The 24,021-nt window shown below is 43.4% G+C and overlaps 1 protein-coding gene across 1 annotated transcript in view; it reads right to left on the reverse strand.

Annotated features, from left to right (window-relative positions):
* The window catches only part of MED13 (mediator complex subunit 13), a 191,143-nt gene that overhangs the window by 43,924 nt on the left and 123,198 nt on the right, over window positions 1-24,021 (reverse strand). The window contains exons 10-16 of the mRNA XM_068268750.1: window positions 21,295-21,505; window positions 12,809-12,893; window positions 12,457-12,575; window positions 10,280-10,367; window positions 7,519-7,712; window positions 5,539-5,735; window positions 1,794-2,719 (exon numbers count right to left, since the gene is read on the reverse strand). Of these exons, the coding sequence (XP_068124851.1) occupies window positions 1,794-2,719; window positions 5,539-5,735; window positions 7,519-7,712; window positions 10,280-10,367; window positions 12,457-12,575; window positions 12,809-12,893; window positions 21,295-21,505 (1,820 nt within the window). The remainder of the gene's footprint in view (window positions 1-1,793; window positions 2,720-5,538; window positions 5,736-7,518; window positions 7,713-10,279; window positions 10,368-12,456; window positions 12,576-12,808; window positions 12,894-21,294; window positions 21,506-24,021) is intronic.

Consider the following 24,021-nt stretch of genomic DNA (forward strand, 5'->3'; position numbering starts at 1 on the left):
GAAGAGGGCATTATGGATGTACACACAGCACCTGTTCTCCCATAATTTTTTTTTTTTTTGGGGGGGGGGGGGGGGGGGGGTTAAAACACAAATATACCCCTCTCTTCCTGCCAACAGTCTTGGAACAGAAGATTAAGGCTCTGTTCACACTTAGAGTCAGCTCTCCAATGACCAGCAGAGCAGATCGAGCAGAATCCACTCCAATGGTCCACAGGCATCTGGAGCATTTCCACCATAGGCTTCTATGGGAAACGGATAATTTCGATAAAATTCTAACATACATTTGTGAATGGTTTCATACAATAACATAGGAACCAATTTCACCTCTGTTAATCCAATTCTCTTTCAACCGGAAAATGGTAAAATCAAAATACATCTAGCTAGTTTAACTTACCGGGAGCTTCTTCTGGCCCCTAAAGTCTGTCTGGTCCCTTGGCATCATTCTGCGCTGCTCTATTCACAATCTCCCTTCGAAATCTGGACTACTTGACCAGTTGCAAGGCACTGTGCACCTCGATCTCACGTCTGTAGTCAGGAGTGTTCTGTGCATTCACACAGTAGCAATTATTACTTATTGCACAAGCGCAGAATTCTTCCGTTCACAGTAGCGTGATGGAGGAGGAAAATGGCACAGGGCCGTACATAGTGTTCGGATGGGTTAGTGGATGAATGGACCAGCGCAGAATGATGCCCAGGGACTACTACAGTGGGCTGGAACAAGCCCCCGGCTAAGTTGAACTGGCAAGATTGAACTTGCTTTAGGTTCCCTTTGAACCTAATTTTATAAAAGACAGAAATGTTCTTTAATTTTAGTCCTGCTTTAAACACTTTCTATAAAAAGGATTGCTGTACGTATATAAAAACAAAACAAAAAACTAAAACCCCAGTCTGAAACAGCAGTAAAAGATACTTTGCATCACAACTGACTGCACTTGTAAATGACTGCATTCAATTAAGACCTACACAAAGCAGCCAACCAGTAGCTTTTAACTGTGCCAAGTCACCACAGGTTCTTCCAGTTAAAGCTTCCCGATTTAAACATAATTATATGCACTGCTAAAGGCTCCTTAGAACATTATAGCATTGCATAATAGAAAACAAAACATGCTTATACATGTTAAAACTAGATTTGGTTTAGCAGCATGCTAAACACACTGCTGCATTCTGTGTTAGCTTGTATTTTTGGGCTACAGTGAAATGCAATTCTACTAGTGTTGTCAAAGCCCATTAATAGAGCAGTACTACAGCATAGGTAATAATAATATAAAGTAGATTTAAAGTAAAACTGAAGTCAGATTAAAAAAAAATATATATATAAGTAAAGTTCCATACTTATCTCAGTAGGGGGAAGCCTCTGGATAGTCCAGAGGCTTCACCGTTATTCCTTCACCCCACTATTTTCTATACTCGCAGCCACGCTCCACTCTGGGTATGAGCACGGCCACACTATGCAGGTACATGGACAGCCAAGCAGTAACACGGTGCCTCTTGTGCAAGGGTGGTTTCTCATTCATGCATGAGTGGCTTCGTACTACTGCGCAGACACAAACCCACTAGCACTTGTCATACACAAAGAATCGCAGCTGCGAAGATGTGCCTGGGGGGCAGCAGAAGGGGCGAGGAGGATCAGGGAAGGGTCTGGAGCATACAGAGGCTTTCCTCTATGAACGTGTTTTTTTTTAACCTTTTAGGGTTAATTTAAGATGAGCTTTTCAAAAAGACATCAGTCACAGTTGCAATATCACAATTACAGTAAACCCAAACGATGCAGAATAATGATCTGTGCTACTCACCGTTCCTTTTAGACCAGCTATGTAAGCAAGAACTTCTCACTAGTGCTTCATCAACTCTGCCACCTGACATGTTGTCCATAAACTGTCGCCCATGCTCTAGTGCTAAGTAACAATCGTTACAGCAGTCTTGTTCTTCAACGCGAGCTGCGTAGCTCACAATGCTGGTTTTGGTTGCTGGTTCTTGATCCATAATTCCAAATGGAGAGAATAAATTAGTGCACTGATCATGGAGAAGTAGTATTAATTCATCTGGCATTTTCTCAGGATCCTTAAGCCCCCCACAATCTGCTCCAGCAGTCCTTAAAGCCTCAAAGCGCTTTTCGACTTCCTTTCCACAATCTGTATGTCGACCGATTATATCCAGCTCATCCTCCAAAAACAACCCAGAGTTGTTGCCAAACTTGCGATTCATCACTGCACTAAAACCACATGTACAGCGATACTGTACTTCCTGGGCAGGATCAGGGATATACACTCCAACATCAGATCCTTTTATGTTCATGTTGCAAACACAAATACAGCAGCTGTCGAAGTTGCAATCTTTAAACAGATTCATCACAGACTCTGAAAGGATGAGGTTGACATAAAGGCTATGGGCCTCTGGGATTGATGGAACAGTGGCAGGCTCTACAGAATTCAGTGGTCTGCAGGTTGATGGTGTGGAGGCCGGAGAGTATAAATCAGAGTTCTCATATTTGACTGATCCCTGAACACTTGCAGGCCCACCACCTGTTCTAGGAGTACGGGGTGTTCTTGGAGTTCGTGGAGTTGGAGCAGAAAAGCGGGGAGTTGCTGGAGAAGGAAGGATGCCTGCTCCGCCATTGCTTGGTGGTGCACTATTTGACATTCCAAATGGTGTATGAGTTTGTGGTGTGTAAGTCTGAACATATTCTTGATCAATTGCACTGCTGACACTGGAAATATTCCTAAATTAAAACAAATTATAGCATTAGTACAACAAAAAAATTAAAAATACAGCATTAGTACTCTTTGTACATCAACACATAGTAACTCCATTCATTACACTAAATAGGGTAGTGCACATGTGCATAGCAGCCATTGCAATGCATTACTGGGAACATCAAACATGGCTTTGTATGCAGTGTCTGATGTTCTTACAAATTGTGTGCGTGCGCGTGTATACGGAAGGCTGTCAATGCCATAGTCCAGTGGCTTTAGCTCAGGTTTACTTTACAAAATTCTGCCCAGATTAAGGATGCACATAAGGTGGTCTGAGCAAAGTCTGACCACATTAAGCCTATGCTGGTCTTTGGTGGTTAATTCACGTAGTACTGAAGTCATAAATTATCAACAGGATAGCTGGGCACCTAGTACTGTTAAAAAGGAAATAAACATGGCAGCCTCTACATCCCTCTCACTACATAACTCGTCTACACCCGTATATGCAAAATAAAGGAACCAGAAAATTTGGCCGCAGGGAAACCGCCGATAGAGTATGGTTTCTTCTCCGCTTGCATTCCTAATCGCAAATGCATTGGCAGTTGCAAAAGCTTCTTTTACCAGTCTATGCAACTGTGATGTGAACCATCAGGAGCGAAACGCAATCGCACCAAAAATCACGCATCCCGACGATTGCGGTTAGCAAAAAATCTAAATGCTACATTGCATCGTGACTTACATGTACATTGGCAAAATGCCAGCGATCCATTTGTTTAAGTGGATTGCGGCTAGTGGAAAAGGGTCCATGTACCAAAATTCTTTTATTTTAAAGTGGTAATTCTATATTAAAATATAGGTAAATGTTATCAATATTTTACTACAGTTAAACCTAACCCTACTCTCACAGAACCCTTACGCTCTCCAATCCTCAACCCCAACCACCCCGACGCTCATCCTAGAAAAAAAAGAACTTTGCTACTAACAGACTTATAAATGCAGATTCTCAAGTAAAACTGGAGAATGCTATGGGCTTTAATTGGCATTAGGGATGTTTCCCACTCAAAGTACAAAGGGTGCAATTTAAATCTATGGACACTTTACCCAAGCAGATCACGATTTTCATTCTAAGGTTTAATTCAAGGGATTAGAGGACTGATCACCACTGTAGGGTAGCTACGGTAACCTAATCCCCGATTAGTGCCACAGTTGAGCAGATCATACCTTTTAAAACATGGCAATTCTATGCCAGTTCAGAGCAGCAGCTTTGGAGCACTGCACTTAGTCTTCCCCACTACACCCGATAAATTACTATACTGGGGAGGATTCCAGGATTTCCTACAAGCAAACATCCATCAATCATGTTGCAAATGCCAAAACTTTTCCCACATCCAACGTTTATTTTCCACTCCAGTGAGAGTCTACCGTCATGCAGGGCAATAAGCTAGGTAATCAAGTAGCAGGCAGATGTTGAAGATAACGTTCACTAGCTGTATACATGACGTAACACTGTGTGAATGTTACAATAGAAAATCAATTTGGTGATTTCTACTGTTGTAGAAGTCTGTTTGATACTAGTGTGAATTATGTCTTAAAGAGACTCTGAAGGCACTTAAAAAACAGGTTTTTACCTTTTATTTACGTTAAGCATATTGCCCCTGTTAAAACGCCGCTATCCTGCGGCAGAACCGAGAGTTTTTTAATCCCCTGTGCAAAATCCACGACTTTCTTGGTTGTGAATTTTGCTGCCCAAGGAGGCAGAGCTTTCAGCTGTAGCTCTGCATCCATGCGCGTCAATCAACGCTGATCGCTGCCTCTCCCTGTGAAGGGAGGCTAAGAGGGGCAGCGATCCGCGCTGATGGATGTGTATAGAGGCAGGGCTGCAGCCAAAAGCTCTGCCTCCATGCGGAAGGAGCCACGCAATGTGCCCCAGGGGATTTGGGAAAACCCTCATTCTGCCGCGGGATAGCAGCATTTTAACAGGGGCAAACATGCTTAACATAAATAAAAGGTAAAAACCAGTTTTTAAATTGGCTTCAGAGTCTCTTTAAAGAGACTAACTTTAAAAATGGTCCCCAGGGGTTACTTGCCACCTGAGGGGGAAGCCTCTGGATCCAATCGAGGTCTCCCCCTTTGTCCTTAGTCCCACTGTGGTCTCGTTGGGCACCTGAAACCACAGCCTACAAGGAAAGTCGGCTGTGGCGCAGGCGTGCCTGCAATATTTACCTACCCCAGCTCCAGCGCAGAACCGGCTCTCCGCTCGGGTTCAGGCGGAAATAGCTGATCTCATTCAGGTCCACTCTTCTGCGCCTGTGCTGGAGCGGGGGGAAGGTAAATATTTACACGGCCGCCATTCAGGGACCGCTAGCGCTGCCACCATGGGACGGAGGAAGACAGGGAAAGCCTTGATAGGATCCAGAGGCTCCCCCCTCCGAAGGTAAGTACCCCCAGGGGGCGTTTTTAAAGTTACAGGTCCTCTTTAAAGTGGAACTTCTGAAGTAAACAAAAGTGGTGATTGTCAGATACACTGACGCTTTACACTTCATCATTTTTTACAGACAAGAGACACAGTAGCCTGACGCACAAAAGGTTATTAATTGCTCTGTGCGCAGGCAGCGCATGGTACATTTACAAGTATTAAGGGCAGGGGAGCAGTGCCTAATATACCATTAGTGCCATGCGAGTTTCCAGGGTAAGGCGCATGGTGGAAATAGTGTAACTGGTGTAACTTCTGGTAAATGTGCAGCGAGCAGCCTATGCACAGCAAATTTAGTGGCCTTTTGTGTGTCAGGTATCTAGCAACGGAAAACGATCACAGTAGTTGCTGGTCGTAGCTGAAGAACCTTACCCATCTTTTATGAATGGCATTGTAGGTACAGGAGGAAGCAGGTCAAGCTTTCCAACAGTCCAACTTGGACGGTAAATGCACTCATCTGGCAGCTTGATGGGCGGCAAACACTGGCTAGGAAGAGACTTTAATGGTGCAAACATGGTACATCCTACCATCAGCTGGCAGGTCTCGGGTTTGTATACATAAGAGAAGTCCTGCAATAAATAAAAAGGAAAATGTAAATTTCCAAAATCCTATGTATATACACAAAAAGCTCCTTCTGTGACGTATAAATGTGACTGAACTGACCCCAATAACGCAATAGCCTTTTAACAAGCCTTTCTATGGTCTGATATAACTCACAGAGGGGGTGCAAACGTTTGAAACCCCAAAACCAGGTTATGTTTGCAGGATAGCTTACTTTATTCAGTGGCCTTCTTCCCAAGAGAACATTAATGGATCAGGCATACATTCAATTTCACAGCACAAGAGATACATTTTGCATATCACAGTTTAAGAATATGCTATAAATAGTAGTATATAAAACTTTGCACTATTGCAGTTTCACAACCTCTGGTGCCTGTACCCCTGCAGCATTTCTGACACGTGCTTGTTGTATACAAAGACTCACCCGACTGTTAGACATTTGCAGATTCCCCTTAGCACAAAGAAATAAAGTGTGAACATTTGACCACAAGGAGCACGTAATCTTCACATTTTCTCTGCTATGCTAGTGTGTGACAAAGTACTTAATTAGCTGTCACTGAATATTAGATCAAGTAAATGATCACTTGCTTCCAGGTATTGATCATTAACCTGCTTACCAGCATGCACTAGTCAATTTTGCAGCAGATCACAATGTTGTATCAGATATTAGTAACTTTTCATAGATTTTCATTAGAGCAGACATTTTTATCTAACTACACAAACCGGAAAGAGGCAGGTTGCTAGGATCATTAATGTTTGCAGTAGAAAGCGCTAAATGTGGCCCTCACAATGAGTGATTGTTATTGTGGTTGTAATTTTGAGGCATTTCTCCTACTTTTAAGAGTATAAAACAGGCCAGCAGCTAACTTGCTAAATTTTGATCAACAACTCATAATATTTGCAAATACACTCACCTAAAGGATTATTAGGAATACCAGTTCAATTTCTCATTAATGCAGTTATCTAATCAACCAATGACACGGCAGGGGATGTTTTCTTGGCACACTTTAGGCCCCTTAGTGCTAATTGGGCATGGTTTAAATGCCACGGGCTACCTGAGCATTGTTTCTGACCATGTCCATCCCTTCATAACCACCATGTACCCATCCTCTGATGGCTACTTCCAGCAGGATAATGCACCATGTCACACAGCTCGAATCATTTCAAATTGGTTTCTTGAACAGGACAATGAGTTCACTGTACTAAAATGGCCCCCACATTCACCAGATCTCAACCAAATAGAGCATCTTTGGGATGTGACGGAACGGGAGCTTCGTGCCCTGGATGTGCATCCCACAAATCGCCATCAACTGCAAGATGCTATCCTATCAATATGGGCCAACATTTCTAAAGAATGCTTTCAGCACCGTGTTGAATCAATGCCACGTAGAATTAAGGCAGTTCTGAAGGCAAAAGGGGGTCAAACACCGCGTTAGTATGGTGTTCCTAATAATCCTTTAGGTGAGTGCACATTTGGTAACAAAATATATTCATGTATATTCTTAAAACGTAGTAGTTGTCATAGAAGGTTATCAAAATTATAGATTAGAAGGTACAAAAAGATAGTGATGTAACTAAAGCCAATTATAGAACAAGCAACCTTCATTATTCAATAACAGATTCAACAATGAAGGTAAGTACATTAACCTGTAACAATCAGATTTCCAGTTACTGTTACTGACTGCTTCAGGCAACTTGTTTTTTGTGGTCTTACAGAATAAATTGGATCACAATTCAACACCAAAACATGTTTGAGGAAGAAGTAAAAATAAAATTTAGCAAGCAAATGACCTTAATTTCTGTGTGTTTGGGACTGCAAAATCCTTCATCGACTTCTATTTTAAACTGTGCACTTATTCCGTCAAGCATTGTTGCTCCTGGTCCAGAGTCCATGTTACCGCTGTTCATGTTCATAGGCGAGAAGCCCACAAAGTGCTGTTCTAAGGAGGGTGGAGTGGGATACATTTTATGAAGATCAGCTGTACCTAGGGAACAGAAATAAGGTTTTACTTCCTGTGGCACAGCATTTGTAAGAATTGAGCTGTCCATCATAACGGTCAGACTAATGGCGTCACGTTAAAGAGACACTTAAGCCAGGAAAAAAATATAAGTTTTACTCACCTGGGGCTTCTACCAGCCCCCTGCAGCAGTCCTGTGCCCTCGCAGCCACTCACTAATCCTCTGGTCCCCCGCTGCCAGCTAGTTTCGTTTTTGCCGACAGGCCGGTCAGGACTGGCCACGCGTAGCTTTTTACTCATTCCCGACTGTAACTAGCGCTATTGCATAGATACGCGGCAACGCGTATTTTTGTACGCGTTGCGGTCCGCAATAGCGCTAATTAGTTGGGAATGCGAAAAAAGCTACGCGTGGTCAGTCCTGACGGGCCTGTCGGCAAAAACGAAACTAGCTGGCAGCGGGGGACCAGAGGATTAGTGAGTGGCTGCGAGGGCACTGGACTGCTGCAGGGGGCTGGTAGAAGCCCCAGGTGAGTAAAACTCATTTTTTTTTCCTGGCTTAAGGTTCACTTTAAAGGGGCACTATAGTGAAAGGAGTCAAATGTAAAGTAAAAAATAATCACACATTAAAATCAGGTATTAAAAGAGGTAAATAAAAAACAAACTCAAACAAGGAAGCAATTAATGATAATGTTGAAAGGAACACCGTTGATATTACGGTACTCATCCTGACAGGCTTTTGGAAGAGTACATTCCATTACAAGGAGTGTAAAAAAAAAAAAAAAAAAAAAGCAGTGATTTGAGGCTGTGGAAGTAACACAAACATTACATCTCTTTCCACAACTTATACTGCGATAGAAGAGGAAGAAGCACCCTTTACTCTAAGTTACGTTTACCTAGGCATACCACCTGTATTGACCCCCACAAATACTCACAGGTCTCAGCTGTGGCCAGCAAGTATTTGCAGAGGTTCCACAGGCCAGGGGTTACTTAGGGTAAGCGTGCTGCTGATCATTTAACTGCTACATACTCTTAAGCCCTATTCACACTTGCGTTTTGGCATGCAAACGGACCAAATTTGGACCTGATCCGGATCGGAACCGTACGGTTCCGATCCGGACCGTTTGCATCAGGCATGTATCAGGCTGCTATCTGGATCAGTGTGGTGAAAACTGCGAAATTACTAATAACATTGTTGGGGTCAGCAGAAGGTGCACCTGGTGGCCTCACCTCCACCTCCGACATACTGCCAAACCGCTCCAGCACGTTAGTCATTGCTGCTCCACTGCTGCCCATATGTCCCCATCCGAAATGGCCGCTAGAATACACATAGGAAGTGGGGTAGAAAATCAGGTGTTTGTATCCTGTGTGTTCTGTGCTTTCCGTTCCACATAGGTTTCTATTTCCGGATGGTGCAGTCAGGCTCCGGTCCGGGTGCGTGGGCCGGATGATCCGGACCCGAAAAATAGCGCATGTTGGAAAAGTGTCCCGAGTCCGGATCCGATCCGGCTCCGTTCTGTACGGAACGTACGCATGTGAACGTCCGCATAGACCTTGCATTGCTATGCGGAACGTCCGTTCCGTTTGTACAGTATACGGTCCGGATCCGATCAGGCGGATCTGGACAGGGAATGCTAATGTGAACCAGGACTTAACCATCTGTAACAAAGTTACATCCAAATAAAGACTACCGGATCGAATAGGACCATAAGTAATTCCCTTGTTTATACCATTAATCAATAGAGAAAAGATTTCACAAATAAATCCATCCTTCCCCAACACAAGGATGGAAGGATATATTCTGGCGTACAAGATTACTTTTTAACCCTTGAAAGTCTTCAGAAATGTTGAGGGTCGACTTATACGCCAGGTGTCATTGATGCCGGGTGATACTCTCAGATCTCGCTGCGGAGGACTGTAGTGAAGTGGCGCAGGCGCACATGTGCGAGATCTGAGAGGCAGAGAAGGCAGTAAATAGGATACAAGGTTGGGCCAGAAGGGTGAAAGAGGCGTGTTTTATGGGCACAGCGTGATCTATTCTTCCATACCGCTCTGATAAACAGGGAGAGCTGACCAATACGCTTAGGGAGAGGGAGAGTTGACCAATCCAACCAGTCAATCGTCTATATGCGGTTATATACTGGGTACCACATACAGTACAGCACCAGTATATGTTTTTTGTTTTTGTTTTTTTTAATTTAGTGTACGTTGGAAGAGGGGTAGTCTTATACGGCGAGTATATCACAAACTCTATATTTTAACTGGAAGAGTTGGGGGGGGGGGGGGGGGTCATCTTATATGTCGGAATATACGGTAGTTGACATAATTCATCCTTTAAAGTAAAATGGTGTTTGCCAGGACTGCACTATAAAACAACAGAGGAAAAAAACAAAACAAAAAAACCCCCCAAAAAAACAAAAAACAAAACATGCTTCCGTATAAACAGTGTACATAGTGGTTAATATCACTGAATTTGATTTACACCTAAGGAAAAAACTCTTTAGTACTACATCTGATTGGATGCAATTAACAGAACAACTAACAAGCCACACATACAGTAGAATCGTACAGGAAATTTTCCAAGCAAGAATACATACTTATGCAGGACAGAGGATCTAGGTTTCCAGACTTCGACTCTTTGCTGCTGTTTTTGTCATCTGCATTTTGTGCCCTTTTTAATCCAGGCTGTGAAAAGTAGAAGTAATAAAAATAAATAAACCACAGTCAGTTTAACATAACCGGCGAGTTGTCTGTCAAGGGTACTTTCAACAGCTTTTAAACATTACCTTTAAAGAGACTCTGTAACATCAAAAACCTCCCCTGGGGGGTACTCACCTCGGGTGGGGGAAGCCTCCGGATCCTAATGAGGCTTCCCACGCCGTCCTCTGTCCCACGGGGGTCTTTCTGCAGCCCTCCGAACAGCCGGCGACAGACCCGACTGTAGATTCAATATTTACCTTTGCTGGCTCCAGCGGGGGCGCTGTGGCTGCTTTCCGCTCCGAACTACACGGAAATACCCGATCTCAGTCGGGTCCGCTCTACTGCGCAGACGCCGGCAACTTGCGCCTGCACAGTAGAGCAGACCCGACGGCGATCGGGTATTTCCGCCTACTTCGGAGCAGACAGCCGTCAGAGCGCCTGCGCAGGAGCCAGGAAGGTAAATATTGACGTCACCGCTGCACGGAGGGCTGCAGCGAGACCCCTGAGGGACGGAGGACGGCGTGGGAAGCCTCATTAGGATCCGGAGGCTTCCCCCACCCGAGGTGAGTACCCCCCAGGGGACATTTTGACGTTACAGTTCCTCTTTAAAGGGAACCAGAGAGGAAGCACCCTTGTGTATTTTACCATGTATATCAGTAAGAACATTAGAGAAAACACTTACCATGCTGTCTGTTTCATCCTCACTGCTAAAAGTGTCTGTTAGCAGCAGTCACAAGAATCCCAGACTGAGCAATTAAATCTGGCTTTGCTGGGAATGATTATTGCTGAGTCATTATAGCAAAGCCACAAGGGGGCAGGCTTGGGCTTGAAATAACACCACAGAAGACAGACTTAGCTATAATCTTTCTGTAGCAAAGCTAGACGGAGCAGCCTGACTGTTCAGTCGGGGATTCTTATCAGAGGTGATTATAGTCAGATTACACAGAGAACAATGAAACAAAGGGCAGATTAGGTGTTTACTGTCATGTTCCCACTGATTTATAAGGTAAAATACAAGAGGGTGCTTCATCTCTGGTTCTCTTTAAAGAAAACCTGAACTGAAAATTAAAAGTCAAAATAAGCATACACAAGTCATACTTACCTTCCATGTAGTCTACTCCTCAGTGTCTTTCTCCTGTCCTGCATCCTATTTGTTCACTGTGATCAAGGGAATTTTCCGTCCTCCATTTTGAAAATGGCCATTACCCCATAGCAGCTTTCCGGTCAGCACACCGTTGAACTGTAACATCGCCCACTTGAGCCATAGGGAAACTTGGACATTACCTGGTACATCAGTTTTCCTCTCAGCTATAACTGACAGCAACTGATATTTTACTGACAGCAACTGATATTTCAGATCTGACAAAATATTGTCAGAACTGGAAGGGATTATTGTCAGAAGAAAAGGGTGAGCTTCTCAGAGGAACTGATGGCAAGGTAACTATGCAATGTTCATTTGAAGTTACCTCGTGTTTATTTTAAATATTTTTACTCAGTACAGGTTCTCTTTAATTATCTCTCCCCCCCCCCCCCCCCACCACCACATCAGGGAATTTTTCATAGTAGTCTTCAGAATGCAGGTTTTCTTTTATTTACTGTATTATGCAACAATATTCCCCTCCAACCATAATTGCTGTAGGTTACCAAGCTCTTACAAGTGCTGTGGCAAAACTATAGTAATCCTAGTACCGAGTGTGGTGGGATAATAAAAGGGTGTTACTGTATATTTAAAGTGGACCTGAACTCTTGCACAGGACAGAGGGAAAAAGGAGAAATTCGCCCTGTACGTATTTAGAGAGTTTAATTTGAGCTCTCCCATGCCAAACGACTGCCGTGGCAGAGATGGCAGATAAGCTCATTTGAAAGCACAGGATGTTAATATGTCTGCTTCCATGAATCAGGAAGTGGTAACACTAGAGATTTATTTTAGGATTTGTATCAGCTGTTCTTTAAAGGTTATTATGCTGTTGCATATCTTTTAGAGCAGAGAGGACGTTCTGAGTTCAGGTCCACTTTAATTACTAAACACAAATAAAGAAAGATTTAAAATGTAAATGAAAGTTTAGATATATACCGCAAGCTCATCTTCATCAGAGTTGAAAAGGTTATCCAGATCAGTGTAAGAAACAACAAGGTCAGTTTCATGAAAGAGACTGGTTGACGTGGTTCGGGCATGTGCAGATGATCGTTGATCTACAAATAAATACATCTCAATAAGCATGTAAATCTGCCAAATAAAAAAAAATTATATACATACAAATATAGATCATACTTTATAAACTTTTATCACATGAAAAACAGATCTGCCAGTCCATTGTGGTTAAACCTGGTTCACTTACTGTAACAGGCCAACAAATTTTGGGTGGTAGTAGGACATTTATGGCCTCCCATTCATACAAACAATGAAATTACTGACAGGAACAGACCTTGTTTAACTGCTGGGTTGAATAATGACATAGCATCCTCTCCTCCTTGTGTTATCACGGCAACACCTGATATGCTGTCATCAGCCTATGTAAAAAATAAAAAAATAATTCAAGAATTTAGCTTACGCACACAAACAAAAGACTAGGATGACTAGCTATGCCATTGTAAAAAGCTCTGGATTGTATTGCAGTGACTTCATACATTACTACAACGCAATGTTCCTTTAACCACTTGCCCTCCCCTGGGACGAGTAACTACGTCCCTGCAAAATCCCAGATCTCCTTGCAGGGATGCAGCTACTACATTCCTTACCGCCATAGATTGTTTCATTGTGACCAGCAGTAATAAAGTTATAGGCAAATTAATGTAAGGCGCGCTGATAGGTGAAAATTGCTCTGTTTTTTTAAGGGGAAAACCCCATGGAGATGAAGTGGTTAAAACCACAAAAGCTTTCAAAGCATTAGATTACATTAGTTATGTACTTCACTATATTAAGCTCATGCAATACTGCAGTGCAAAGTCCATTGGGGGCAGTGTACTAAACCTTCTCACTGCACTAAGGTGTAATGGGATGCCACAGATGCATATTTTCTCAGCAGTCATTTACAGCCTCAGGCTGAGTTTCCGCATGCACATTACATTTTGCACGCATTTTTTTGTATGTGGATTTTCACTTTTCTATGCAAAAGGTAACATGATTCTAGCGAAATTGAGAAGGATTACATAGGAAACCGATGCGGTGTCTGAAAAAATGCAGCACATGGTGAGTTTTTTTTCCACACTTTAACACATCCAGAAAACTGAATAATAGAGAAACCAGTCCATAAACTTGCACTGCTGTGTTTTTCTGGTGCGGAAAACCGCAAGAATCACTTGATGTGGAAAGGCAGCTTCTAAATATTTAAATTGGGCACTATTCTCTAAACTATGGGCAATTTTGTACTTTTCAAAATGTTTTGCACCAATGTCCAACTACGGTAATCTGTCCATATAATACAGTCATTGAACACAAAGCCCCAGACATCCCATTTCGACAACAGCCCAAATTTCAGCACAAAAACATGAACGCAATGCAAACACTTCTCGTTTTCTCTTCTCATTCAAACCTCTTGAATGATACATTTGCTCAAAACGGATTACTACCCTTAAATTGAGTTTCTCTCTGAACCACTCCACTGAAACTGCCCTTCTTAACGATGACTCGTGGCTTAGGCCTGGAACCCACTAGCAGCGCATTTCTAAGCGCTTGTGATTTGAAAAGTTCTTGCTAATGTTATGCTATGGGGGATTACAAAAAAATAAATAAATAAATCCCTCAAGTGGGATATCACACACATGGGATCACATTAGCAAGAGCTTTTCAAATCGCAAGCACTTACAAAAGGCTTCAATAAGCACTGCTAGTGGGTTCCAGGCATTGCTAATCATTGAATTTAAAGGGAGACTATTCCATAACAGTTTTCTTGATTACTCCTCAGCTTTCAGCATAAAACATCTTTTCCTAGTCCGTACTCTGTCACTGCTAAGCAAAAAGGTTTGCTGGTCTATATTCTGTTTTCAGTATAAGGACTTTCTTGGCCTGATCTACTAAAAAACAAAAGCAGTCCAGCAGTATGGACTTCTCATAAGGTGCTTATTTGGTGGTACATTTTCATTACTTGCCATAACAAATTACTGTGAGGTGAGACAGAGTTTCATGAACAGAAACCATTAATGGTATGCAAATGATTCAAATTTACATGCAAATAGCATGCAACATGAAACTGAGCTAAACCCACTCACAAGCTACTGTATTTGTCTGGCTCAATTTCAGGTTACATGAGAACTCGGAATTTGCATCTCGCTGATGAATTCCAAGTGTAGAATAGTTGTACTTTACTTGATCGGTACAGTACAATATTTCTCACTGTATGGGTATGTACCTGACTGTAAGGCTCATTTATACACAACCAGAGGGGGTAGCATAGGAGTCCCGCTGCACCCTATTCGGTGGTCAGGAGTACTGTAAGGACATCTGCTGCTGTTTTTATATACTGGGGAGACATCTGGCTACCAATACTGGAGGTTTCATTTACATACAGAGTACATTTCTCAATGTTTTCCTTTTGTCCTGTGCAAGAATTCAGGTCCACTTTGAATTGCTGTGTTGACACTTTGCAATAAAGAAATGGATTTTGGGATACAGTTTGGGCACTCTGTCTCATAGATGCTCAGCTAAGATGGGCCACAACCGGCTGCCTGTGCTGAAAATAGTCTAGTGTGTGCATGAGGCTAAACTTGGAAGACCGTGTGGACAGGGTAAGCTGGCAGCTGAAGGCTCAGCGGGTTTATTCCTTCTCTGTTTAGCATTACAGCATTTTTTTCCCACAACACTTTTCATGCATATTACTGTTCCGACAAATGCATATAAAAACAAGCCGTACCTAATTGTTTACTTTAATGCAGTGGTACTCTGGATACTTGTTCATAAGTACAGACATACTTTAAACTCAGTAATCTGCTTCAAATCTAATAACCCCTTCATGTCATATTTTACAATAAAAGATCTTGCTTATTCTCCTGATATAGTCCACAGCAGTTATTTCTTCCCTTATGTTATAGCTCAAGTAGTCTATTACAACAGCCTCATCTGTAGTCTAAATGTGGCCATACACTTATAGATTTGCAGCAGATTTCACCATTAGATAGATTTCTGTCAGATGCCTGTCAAGTCCAATCTGACAGAAATCTGATGTGTGCCACACACTCAGAACAGATTACCAAGAGATTTTAGAATGAAATCTTTTGGAAATTGATCTAAATGCATTATTGGACCATTAGATCCAATCCAACTCTATGGGCCATCGATCCGCTGCCAGCAGCAGATCGACCTATATTTTCCATCCGGTCAGATCAAATCCATTGAAATCGGTTGCAAATCGATCGAATGTGGAATTTGCTAGAACCGATTTCTGATCGATCAATCGATGGCTGAAATCGACCAGTGTATGGGCCCCTTAACATACATCTTAGCACTACTCCACTCTAATTACTCGAATTACTGAATTCTGCTATTTGATCCATTCACATGTCTTGGTCCTCAACGCTGCTTTTGTCAATCCTTGCACTTATTGTCTAGCTAACACTCAAAGGACACAAACGCTGGTTCGCACAACAACCGGGGCCCCCACACCACCATGCGATACCCAGTATCTACGATTACGTCCAACCGAACACTCCCACCTAAATGCTGCCTAATTTATGCAATTCCTGCTAGATTTGCTACAGCAGGCAAAGGGTGTATAACCGTACACCTGATTGGCTGACTGGCGCCTGCTGACCAAGTAAAGATAGGAAATTGCTTTAGCTGGGAGTGAACAATTGTGTATGTAATGCTGGGCATAGACTGTTCGTTTTTCTTAATCAATCGAGCCGCTGATAGCTCGATTGATAATTTCCGACAGCTCCGATCACCACGCGGATCAATTCCCCGCTCGTTACCTGCGGGCGGACAATAGCGGAAATCGAGCGGAAGATAAGGAAGCGCCCGCGGGGACGAGCAGAAATCGATCCAGGCGCGTGCGGGGAGGCGGCGGGAGTCGATCCGTCGGCTAATCGAGCCACAGAAACAAACAGTCAATGCCCAGCATAACACTCAAAGGCCACAGTTCAGGCTGACTAAAAAGCACTTTCCAGTTTGGTTCTTCAATAAAACTACTAAATTCATGTTTAAATGCAACGAGTGTAAACTTTAAACTTCCACAGTGAGGACTCTTGCCAAACTGCCCGTTTTTGCTGTATCATTTTAAAACTATATGTATTTGTATTTTGGATGCTCATCGTACAATGCAGTAACTAAATATGTGCACTTTTTCGCTGTTGGGGTGTTCTTATTTTACTTTTAACGTAGTATATATTTCCTAACCACTACTGCTAAACTACATTCTCTTCAAAATGAAGACTTTTTTTTTTAACCGGTACATCTTGAGTCAGTGAAAAGACAAAGAAAAAAATGCACATTTACAAGCACTATAGAAACACCAAGCAAGAAAGCATCTGGCACGCTAATGCAATCCGATACTTCAGAGAGAAAAGTCAAATGTTGCACTGAAGATTTACTGCAAAGAGGAGGAGAACGAGTGATCCACCACACCCGACTTAAATGTGTATGTTGACTAACAAAAGACAACTTGTTTGGCTAGATTGGAAATCTAGATCCAGTAGGCCAAGTTCCCACACACAGCTTTATTACAAGAGTGCATTTTAGTCTCATTAACATTAGTGTTGAGAAAAGGGCTGTTTGGGGTCAAGGACGAAAAAAAAAATTGCTACATCTGAATCATCAAAATATACCAGTCAGCTGAAGGAGGAAGTGGTTTCAAACTGCAACCACCAGGTGTTTTTCTCAGTTCCAAGCAAAGAACAAAATCTTAATAATCACTTAGATATACAGACACACTGTCCTACAATAACAAAGTAAAAAAAACCTTCAACATTTGGGATTTTTTTCCTTCTTTAAAGAGACACTGAAGCGAAACAAAAATTATGATATAATGATTTGTATGTGTACTACAGCTAAGAAATAAAAGATTAGCAGCAGAGACATAAGTCTAATATTGTTTCCAGTAAAGGAAGAGCTAAGAAACTCCAGTTATCTATGCAAATTAGCCATTGAGCTCCACGACTGAGTCGCAGAGAACTCTGCCAGACACTTGAGATAATAAGCTTTAAAAAAAAAAAAAAATACAGACAATGGCCCATATGCAATTCACTTTTTCTCCTTAGTTTTCTCCTGGGTGATATTTTTAAACGTCTTGTTAAATTTGCGGATGACACTACTATCCTCAGCCTGATCAGTGGAGGGGACGAACGCGCCTACCATAGCGAGATTGAGCGGATCTGCAACTGGTGTAGGAGCAACAAGCTTGTCCTAAACGCTGCAAAGACTGTTGAGCTAACTGTGGACTTCAGGAAATGCCCTCCCCCTCTCAACCCAGTCATCATTGAAGGCACTGAAGTTGCCAGAGTATTTAGCGTTCGGTTCTTGGGCACAACCATAACCGATGATTTGAGATGGGGAGAAAACATCACTAAATGCCAAAAAAAAAAAGCCCAGCAAAGGCTGTTCTTCCTGAGACAACTGAAGAAGTTCGGTATGCCCCAGGAGCTGATAACAAGTTTCTACACGGCTACCATCTAGTCTATCCTTTGCTCCTCAATCATCGTATGGTATGCAGGCGCCACCGCTAGCGACAAGTATAAACTACAAAGAGTGATCAAGGCTGCAGAAAGAATCATCGGGACTTCCCTGCCACCACTGGGCCTACTTCATGCCTCCAGGTTAAAGAGACTCCGTAACAAAAATTGCATCCTGTTTTTTATCATCCTACAAGTTCCAAAAGCTATTCTAATGTGTTCTGGCTTACTGCAGCACTTTCTACTATAACAGTCTCTGTAATAAATCAATGTATCTTTCCCCTGTCAGACTTGTAGGCCTGTGTCTGGAAGGCTGCCAAGTTCTTCAGTGTTGTGGTTCTGTGATAAATCTCCCCCCTCCAGGCCCCTCTCTGCACACTGCCTGTGTGTTATTTAGATTATGGCAGATTCTCTCGTATATTTTACAAGCTGGATAAATCATCCTCTGAGCTGGCTGGGCTTTCACATACTGAGGAAATTCAGACAAGGGCAAAGCTGTTTGCAAGAAGAAAAGAGCAGCCTGAAACTTCAGTGCATGAGAGCAGAAGGGGGAAAGAAACACACAATGATCTCTTGAGATACAAAAGGAAGGGTGTATACAGCCTGCTTGTGTATGGATGTATTTTCTATACATGCTGTACATCAACCTACTTCCTGTTTTGGTGGCCATTTTGTTTGTTTATAAACAAACTTTTTAAAACTGTTTTTAACCACTTTTAATGCGGCGAGGAGTGGCGAAATTGTGACAGAGGGTAATAGGAGATGTCCCCTAACGCACTGGTATGTTTACTTTTGTGTGATTTTAACAATACAGATTCTCTTTAAGCAACAGGGCAAACAGGATTGCACAAGACCCCCGCCATCCCGGCTGTCGCTTCTTCAACTACATGCGCACAGGCGGCCACTACAGAACTATTCCAACTAAAACCTCCAGGCACAGGAACTCCTTTTTCCCCCAAGCTGTGCTCGCTCTTAACTAGCGCCTCCCCACTCAGCACGTCCTCCGGGCGTGGCCTCACGGTCACCGCGCTCTACAGCTTAACGCTATATAGGCCCCTATACTGTGCACGTATGCTTCTATACTGTCTGTGTTTTTTGTATTTCTGCACTATGACTGTTTCTCTCACTTTATGTTTTTTTGCTATGTCCATGCTATGTCCAATGCCAATGTGTACCAAAAATAATTCTGAGTGCAGCATCCGTCACACTTCGTGAAATAAATCTGATTCTGATAATGCTTTTTAAGCCACCAGAAAGCAAGTAAATACTCAAAATAATTTTGATATTTTTCACCTACTTTTTAGTACTTTTTAGTTTAAAAGTGCTGATAAGTTATTTTAAATCGTTGATGAAAAATTATCTCCTAGGAGAAAAAGTGAATTGCATATGGCCCAACGTATCTTTTTTTCCCTCAGCAGGGAACATATTCCAGAGCAGGCTAGACAACTTTTGAACCCATTTAGAATATTGAGTAGTGTCTAAACTGCAAATATTAGAGAATGATGCAATGTTCAAAAAAAAACCAAAAAAAACCCACTATATAACTGAAAATAGAAATATTAGAATTATCCGTATTACACAACCAATTCATCATAATTTTTTTTCGCTTCAGTGTCTCTTTAAAGGGTTTTTTTTTTAACATAAAGCCCACAGGTGCTTCAAGAATACATGTAAACCACTTTTTTTTTTTTTTTTTTTACAAAAAGGTCCTCATATGTCCCTCTTTATTTTCCTCTTTACCTGGTTTGGTTGCCTTTGCCTAACTGCAGGAACTAGCAGCCAGATTAACTGCCAGCTAGATTAAGGAAAGCTTTTGTCTGATTTTTTTTTTTTATTTTTAAAGTACCCCTGAACCGGTTTTTAAATTACATACTTTTAATGCTGCTTTAGTTGTGGTGCTAATCCCTCTCCAGCGAACAGAGGTCGGAGCAATAGTGTACTAATACAGGTAATAGTACACTATCGTCCCAATTTCAATTACACAAGACCATACACAGTGCAGCTCCCCTGCGTGCTTTAACACTGGTCATGAACTATAACTGGCAAGTGGAGGGGCAGGACTAAGGACAGGCAGATAGGAGGAAGAACTGACACTTCCTCCCCGCCCATATTCAACGTTCTGCTCAGTCGAATATTACAGCTGAGCAGAATGGGGCACATGGGGGCGCTGGAGCGGGAAAAAGGTACTGTGCATATGTCACAGCACCACAAGTAAAAGCAGCATTAAAAGTATGTAATTTAATAACCGGTTCAGTGGTACTTTAAGCTACAGCAACAAGCTTATCTCTACATACAAATAAAAGGTCCACTTCCACTGTCTCGCATGCGATTTAAGTACTGTACTGACATGCAATTATACTGCGAATTTGTCAAACCGCATGCATTTTTATGTGCGTTTTGAATGCACATTTTTGCATCCTATTTTTAATCTCCATAGCAACAGGACATCACTGTGACTACACAATAAACCGGAAGATGCATGTTAGATGGGAAAAACGAATGCGAAAATTTGAATTCACACACGGACCCATTGACTTTCATTACATGCAATTCGCATGTGGAACAATGAATGGAAGCAAGCAGTCTATTTTTCTCTTTTGCACTGGAATGAATAAATAAATGTAAATTTTTTTTTAATAAAAACTACTTCATTGAAATTCCATTGTTTTCAGAACTAATGTGAATGCTCACTCGGCGGAAAAAGACCGTAAGGCAGTGTCCCCACTAGCACTGAGAACGGGCATTTTTTGTCTGTTCACCACTCATCGCAAAACTGACAGCGAAAGGCTCCTATTTTATATATGTGAGCCTTTTACACTTGTCAGTCTGCAATGGATCCACTGGATCTGTTGCGGTAAGTGGTCCCACTTCTACGCAGGCTGCAATAACACCAGGCAGGCAGATACTTTCCCCATATATAGCCTATGGTGGCAGTGCATCCATCTGGGCTCCAGCCAGACCACAGCAGACACTGCATTGTCTGCTCCTGCTGGCCTCACGTTGTCCGACGGCAGATGGGAACCAAGCCTAATGTCTGGTACACACTCCATCAGAGTGATCAAATGTGCCAGGAGTCGAAGGACAAAAATCAACAAGTGTTTGGCCATCTATAATACAAATAACACTTAAAAAGAAATGCTGACACATAAAATGATGGACACTACTGCTATAAAAAAAAAATCTGATCACTGAAAAAGCCCCATAGAAGTAGCCATGAGAAAAGGGAAATTAGTTCACAAGTATCCCCCCAAAAATAAAGCATATACATACCGACAGCAAATTCTGCAGTGATTAAAAGAGGATAAGTTACCTTGTGTTTTTTCGCCACTTCTCTTTCAGTGATCTGTCTCTCCTTTTTGGCATCAGAGAAGACAAATTCCACATCACCATCCACAAATGCATAGGGATCAGGTTCTTGCTCACTGTCTAATACAGTTGTTGGTATATACTGATTTTTACTTTGATACTTGTTCAGCAACTCTTCTGAAATTTTCAGTGGCTTTTTACAGTGCACCATTACCCTGAAAAATTAGATCAGACAATCAGATAAGGCAATAGGAACAGAAGATTGACAGCCTGTTTACACATGCATGTTAAATTCCTTTGCTGCATTGAAACACATCAAGTAGAAATCCCACTCGTTACTATGTGGTTAGGTTACAAGCAAAGCATTTACGCCAACACTCATATGCATGAAAAAACAGAAGTGTGTTTTAGTGCACAAGCATAGACAGGCTTTAAGACTGTCAAAAGTTTATAATACAAATACGGATTACTAAAACAAATGGAGATAAGAGTATCAGTAGAACACAATAGAAAATGTATTTTTTAGCAGTATGTTGAAGCACCTTTCATTGCAAACCAAAAATGCTCATTTTCTTTGAGGTCCAACCTTGTTTAACCTCCCTGGCGGTATAGACGAGCTGAGTTCGTCCAGGAAAATAAACATGTAAAAAGCGGTAATGACGAGCTGAGCTCATCCATGCCGACAGGGAGATTTCCTGTTTCTCTGCACCGCCCGCTGCACTTTTTACTGATCAGAGGGATTCCTCAGGATGGCTGGATGCCTGTCAGCACGCTGTGGGTAGCGATCTGTGCTACCCCCAGCGTGCAGAACTAGCATCCAGCCACCCTGGGGAATCCCTGTGCAGCCAGCGGGGCAGAGAATGTGCTGGCTGTGTGCGGGATTCCCCTTTCTCTGCGGGCGGGTGGCCCTTCTGTGCAAGGGGAGGGGGGGGGGGGATGTCTCCCTCCTGCTCAGACTGGCCGGGACTCGTGTGTGTGTGTGTGTGTGTGTGTGTGTGTGTGTGTGTGTGTGCGGTGTGTGTGTGTGCGGTGTGTGTGTGTGCGGTGTGTGTGTGTGTGCGGTGTGTGTGTGTGCGGTGTGTGTGTGTGCGGTGTGTGTGTGTGCGGTGTGTGTGTGTGCGGTGTGTGTGTGTGCGGTGTGTGTGTGTGCGGTGTGTGTGTGTGCGGTGTGTGTGTGTGCGGTGTGTGTGTGTGCGGTGTGTGTGTGTGCGGTGTGTGTGTGTGCGGTGTGTGTGTGTGCGGTGTGTGTGTGTGCGGTGTGTGTGTGTGCGGTGTGTGTGTGTGCGGTGTGTGTGTGTGCGGTGTGTGTGTGTGCGGTGTGTGTGTGTGCGGTGTGTGTGTGTGCGGTGTGTGTGTGTGTGCGGTGTGTGTGTGTGCGGTGTGTGTGTGTGCGGTGTGTGTGTGTGCGGTGTGTGTGTGTGCGGTGTGTGTGTGTGCGGTGTGTGTGTGTGCGGTGTGTGTTCCCCTTGTATGCGGGCTGGTGGTGGCCTGTGGGGATACCCCTTTTGTTCGGGGGGGGGTGGGGGGGTGCCCTTCTATGGGGGCTGGTCGTGGCCGGTCGGGGGCTCCCCCTTCTGTGCGGGCTGGTGGTGGCCTGCGGGGATCCCTCTTCTGTGGGGGGTGTCCCCTTCTGTGGGGGCTGTGGGTGACCTCTCCCTCTTCCCCCCCTCCCGATCCCCCGTGCCCCCCCCCCCCCTCCGATCCCCCTCCATAGTCAGGAGCCCTGATCTACTCACCTGAGGGCTTTCTCCAGCGCTGGCCGCGATGGACACCCTCCTCCTCCATTGGCGAAGTCCCGGTCTCTGTCGTTACGAGGCTCGGTGCGATGGAGGAGGAAGTGCACCGCTTCCACCGCAGGAGAAAGCCCTCAGGTGAGTAAATCAGGGCTCATGACTTGGCGGTGGTCGGGGGGGGGGGGCGTATGTCTGCGGAAGAGGAGGGAGAGGCCGCCCACAGCCCCCATAGAAGGGGAACCCCCTCCCACAGAAGGGAGATCCCCGCAGGCCACCACCAGCATAGAAGGGGATTCCCCCACACACACAAACAGGAGTCCTCGGCCAGGGACACCCGGGCACAGTCAGGGGGGAGTACGGGGATCAGGTGCAATGGGGGGGGGGGGGGCAGATGCACCTGCAAACCTGGCTCCCTATACATCTGACTCCCTAGACCTGGCTGCACATCTGTCTCCTATACCTGGCAATCATCTGGCTCACTATATACATGGCTCTCTCTATACCTAGAAAAACATCTGGCTATTTATTCCTGGCTAATACATCTGGCTAATACATCTGGCTAACTATACCTGGCTGCACATCTGGCTAACTATACATCTGGCCAACTATACCAGGCTGCACATCTGGCTAACTATACCTGGCTGCACATCTGGCTAACTATACATCTGACTATATATCTGGGTCTTATACTCACCATTGGCGTGCAGATCCCTCGTTGCGTACCTCTGATACCTTCCCCATTGTCTTCTTCCATGTCCCTTGGTGGATTTTGCTTTTCCCTCGGCGATCACGTCCCCAGTTCATTGGCATTGACGACACCAGGGTCACACAGCATCAACATCTTGCAGAAATTTTTCTTTTTTAAATTGAATTCAATACAATAACCTGTATTGAATTCAATATAAAGAAAATAAAAAAAATAAAAAAAATTGGTTGAAAATTATTGGAAATTAATTGAAACTTTTTGCACGGAAATCCTGGAGAAATTGAACTGCCAG

Source organism: Hyperolius riggenbachi, chromosome 2 (assembly GCF_040937935.1).
Source record: "Hyperolius riggenbachi isolate aHypRig1 chromosome 2, aHypRig1.pri, whole genome shotgun sequence".
Taxonomy (NCBI): Eukaryota; Metazoa; Chordata; class Amphibia; order Anura; family Hyperoliidae; genus Hyperolius; species Hyperolius riggenbachi.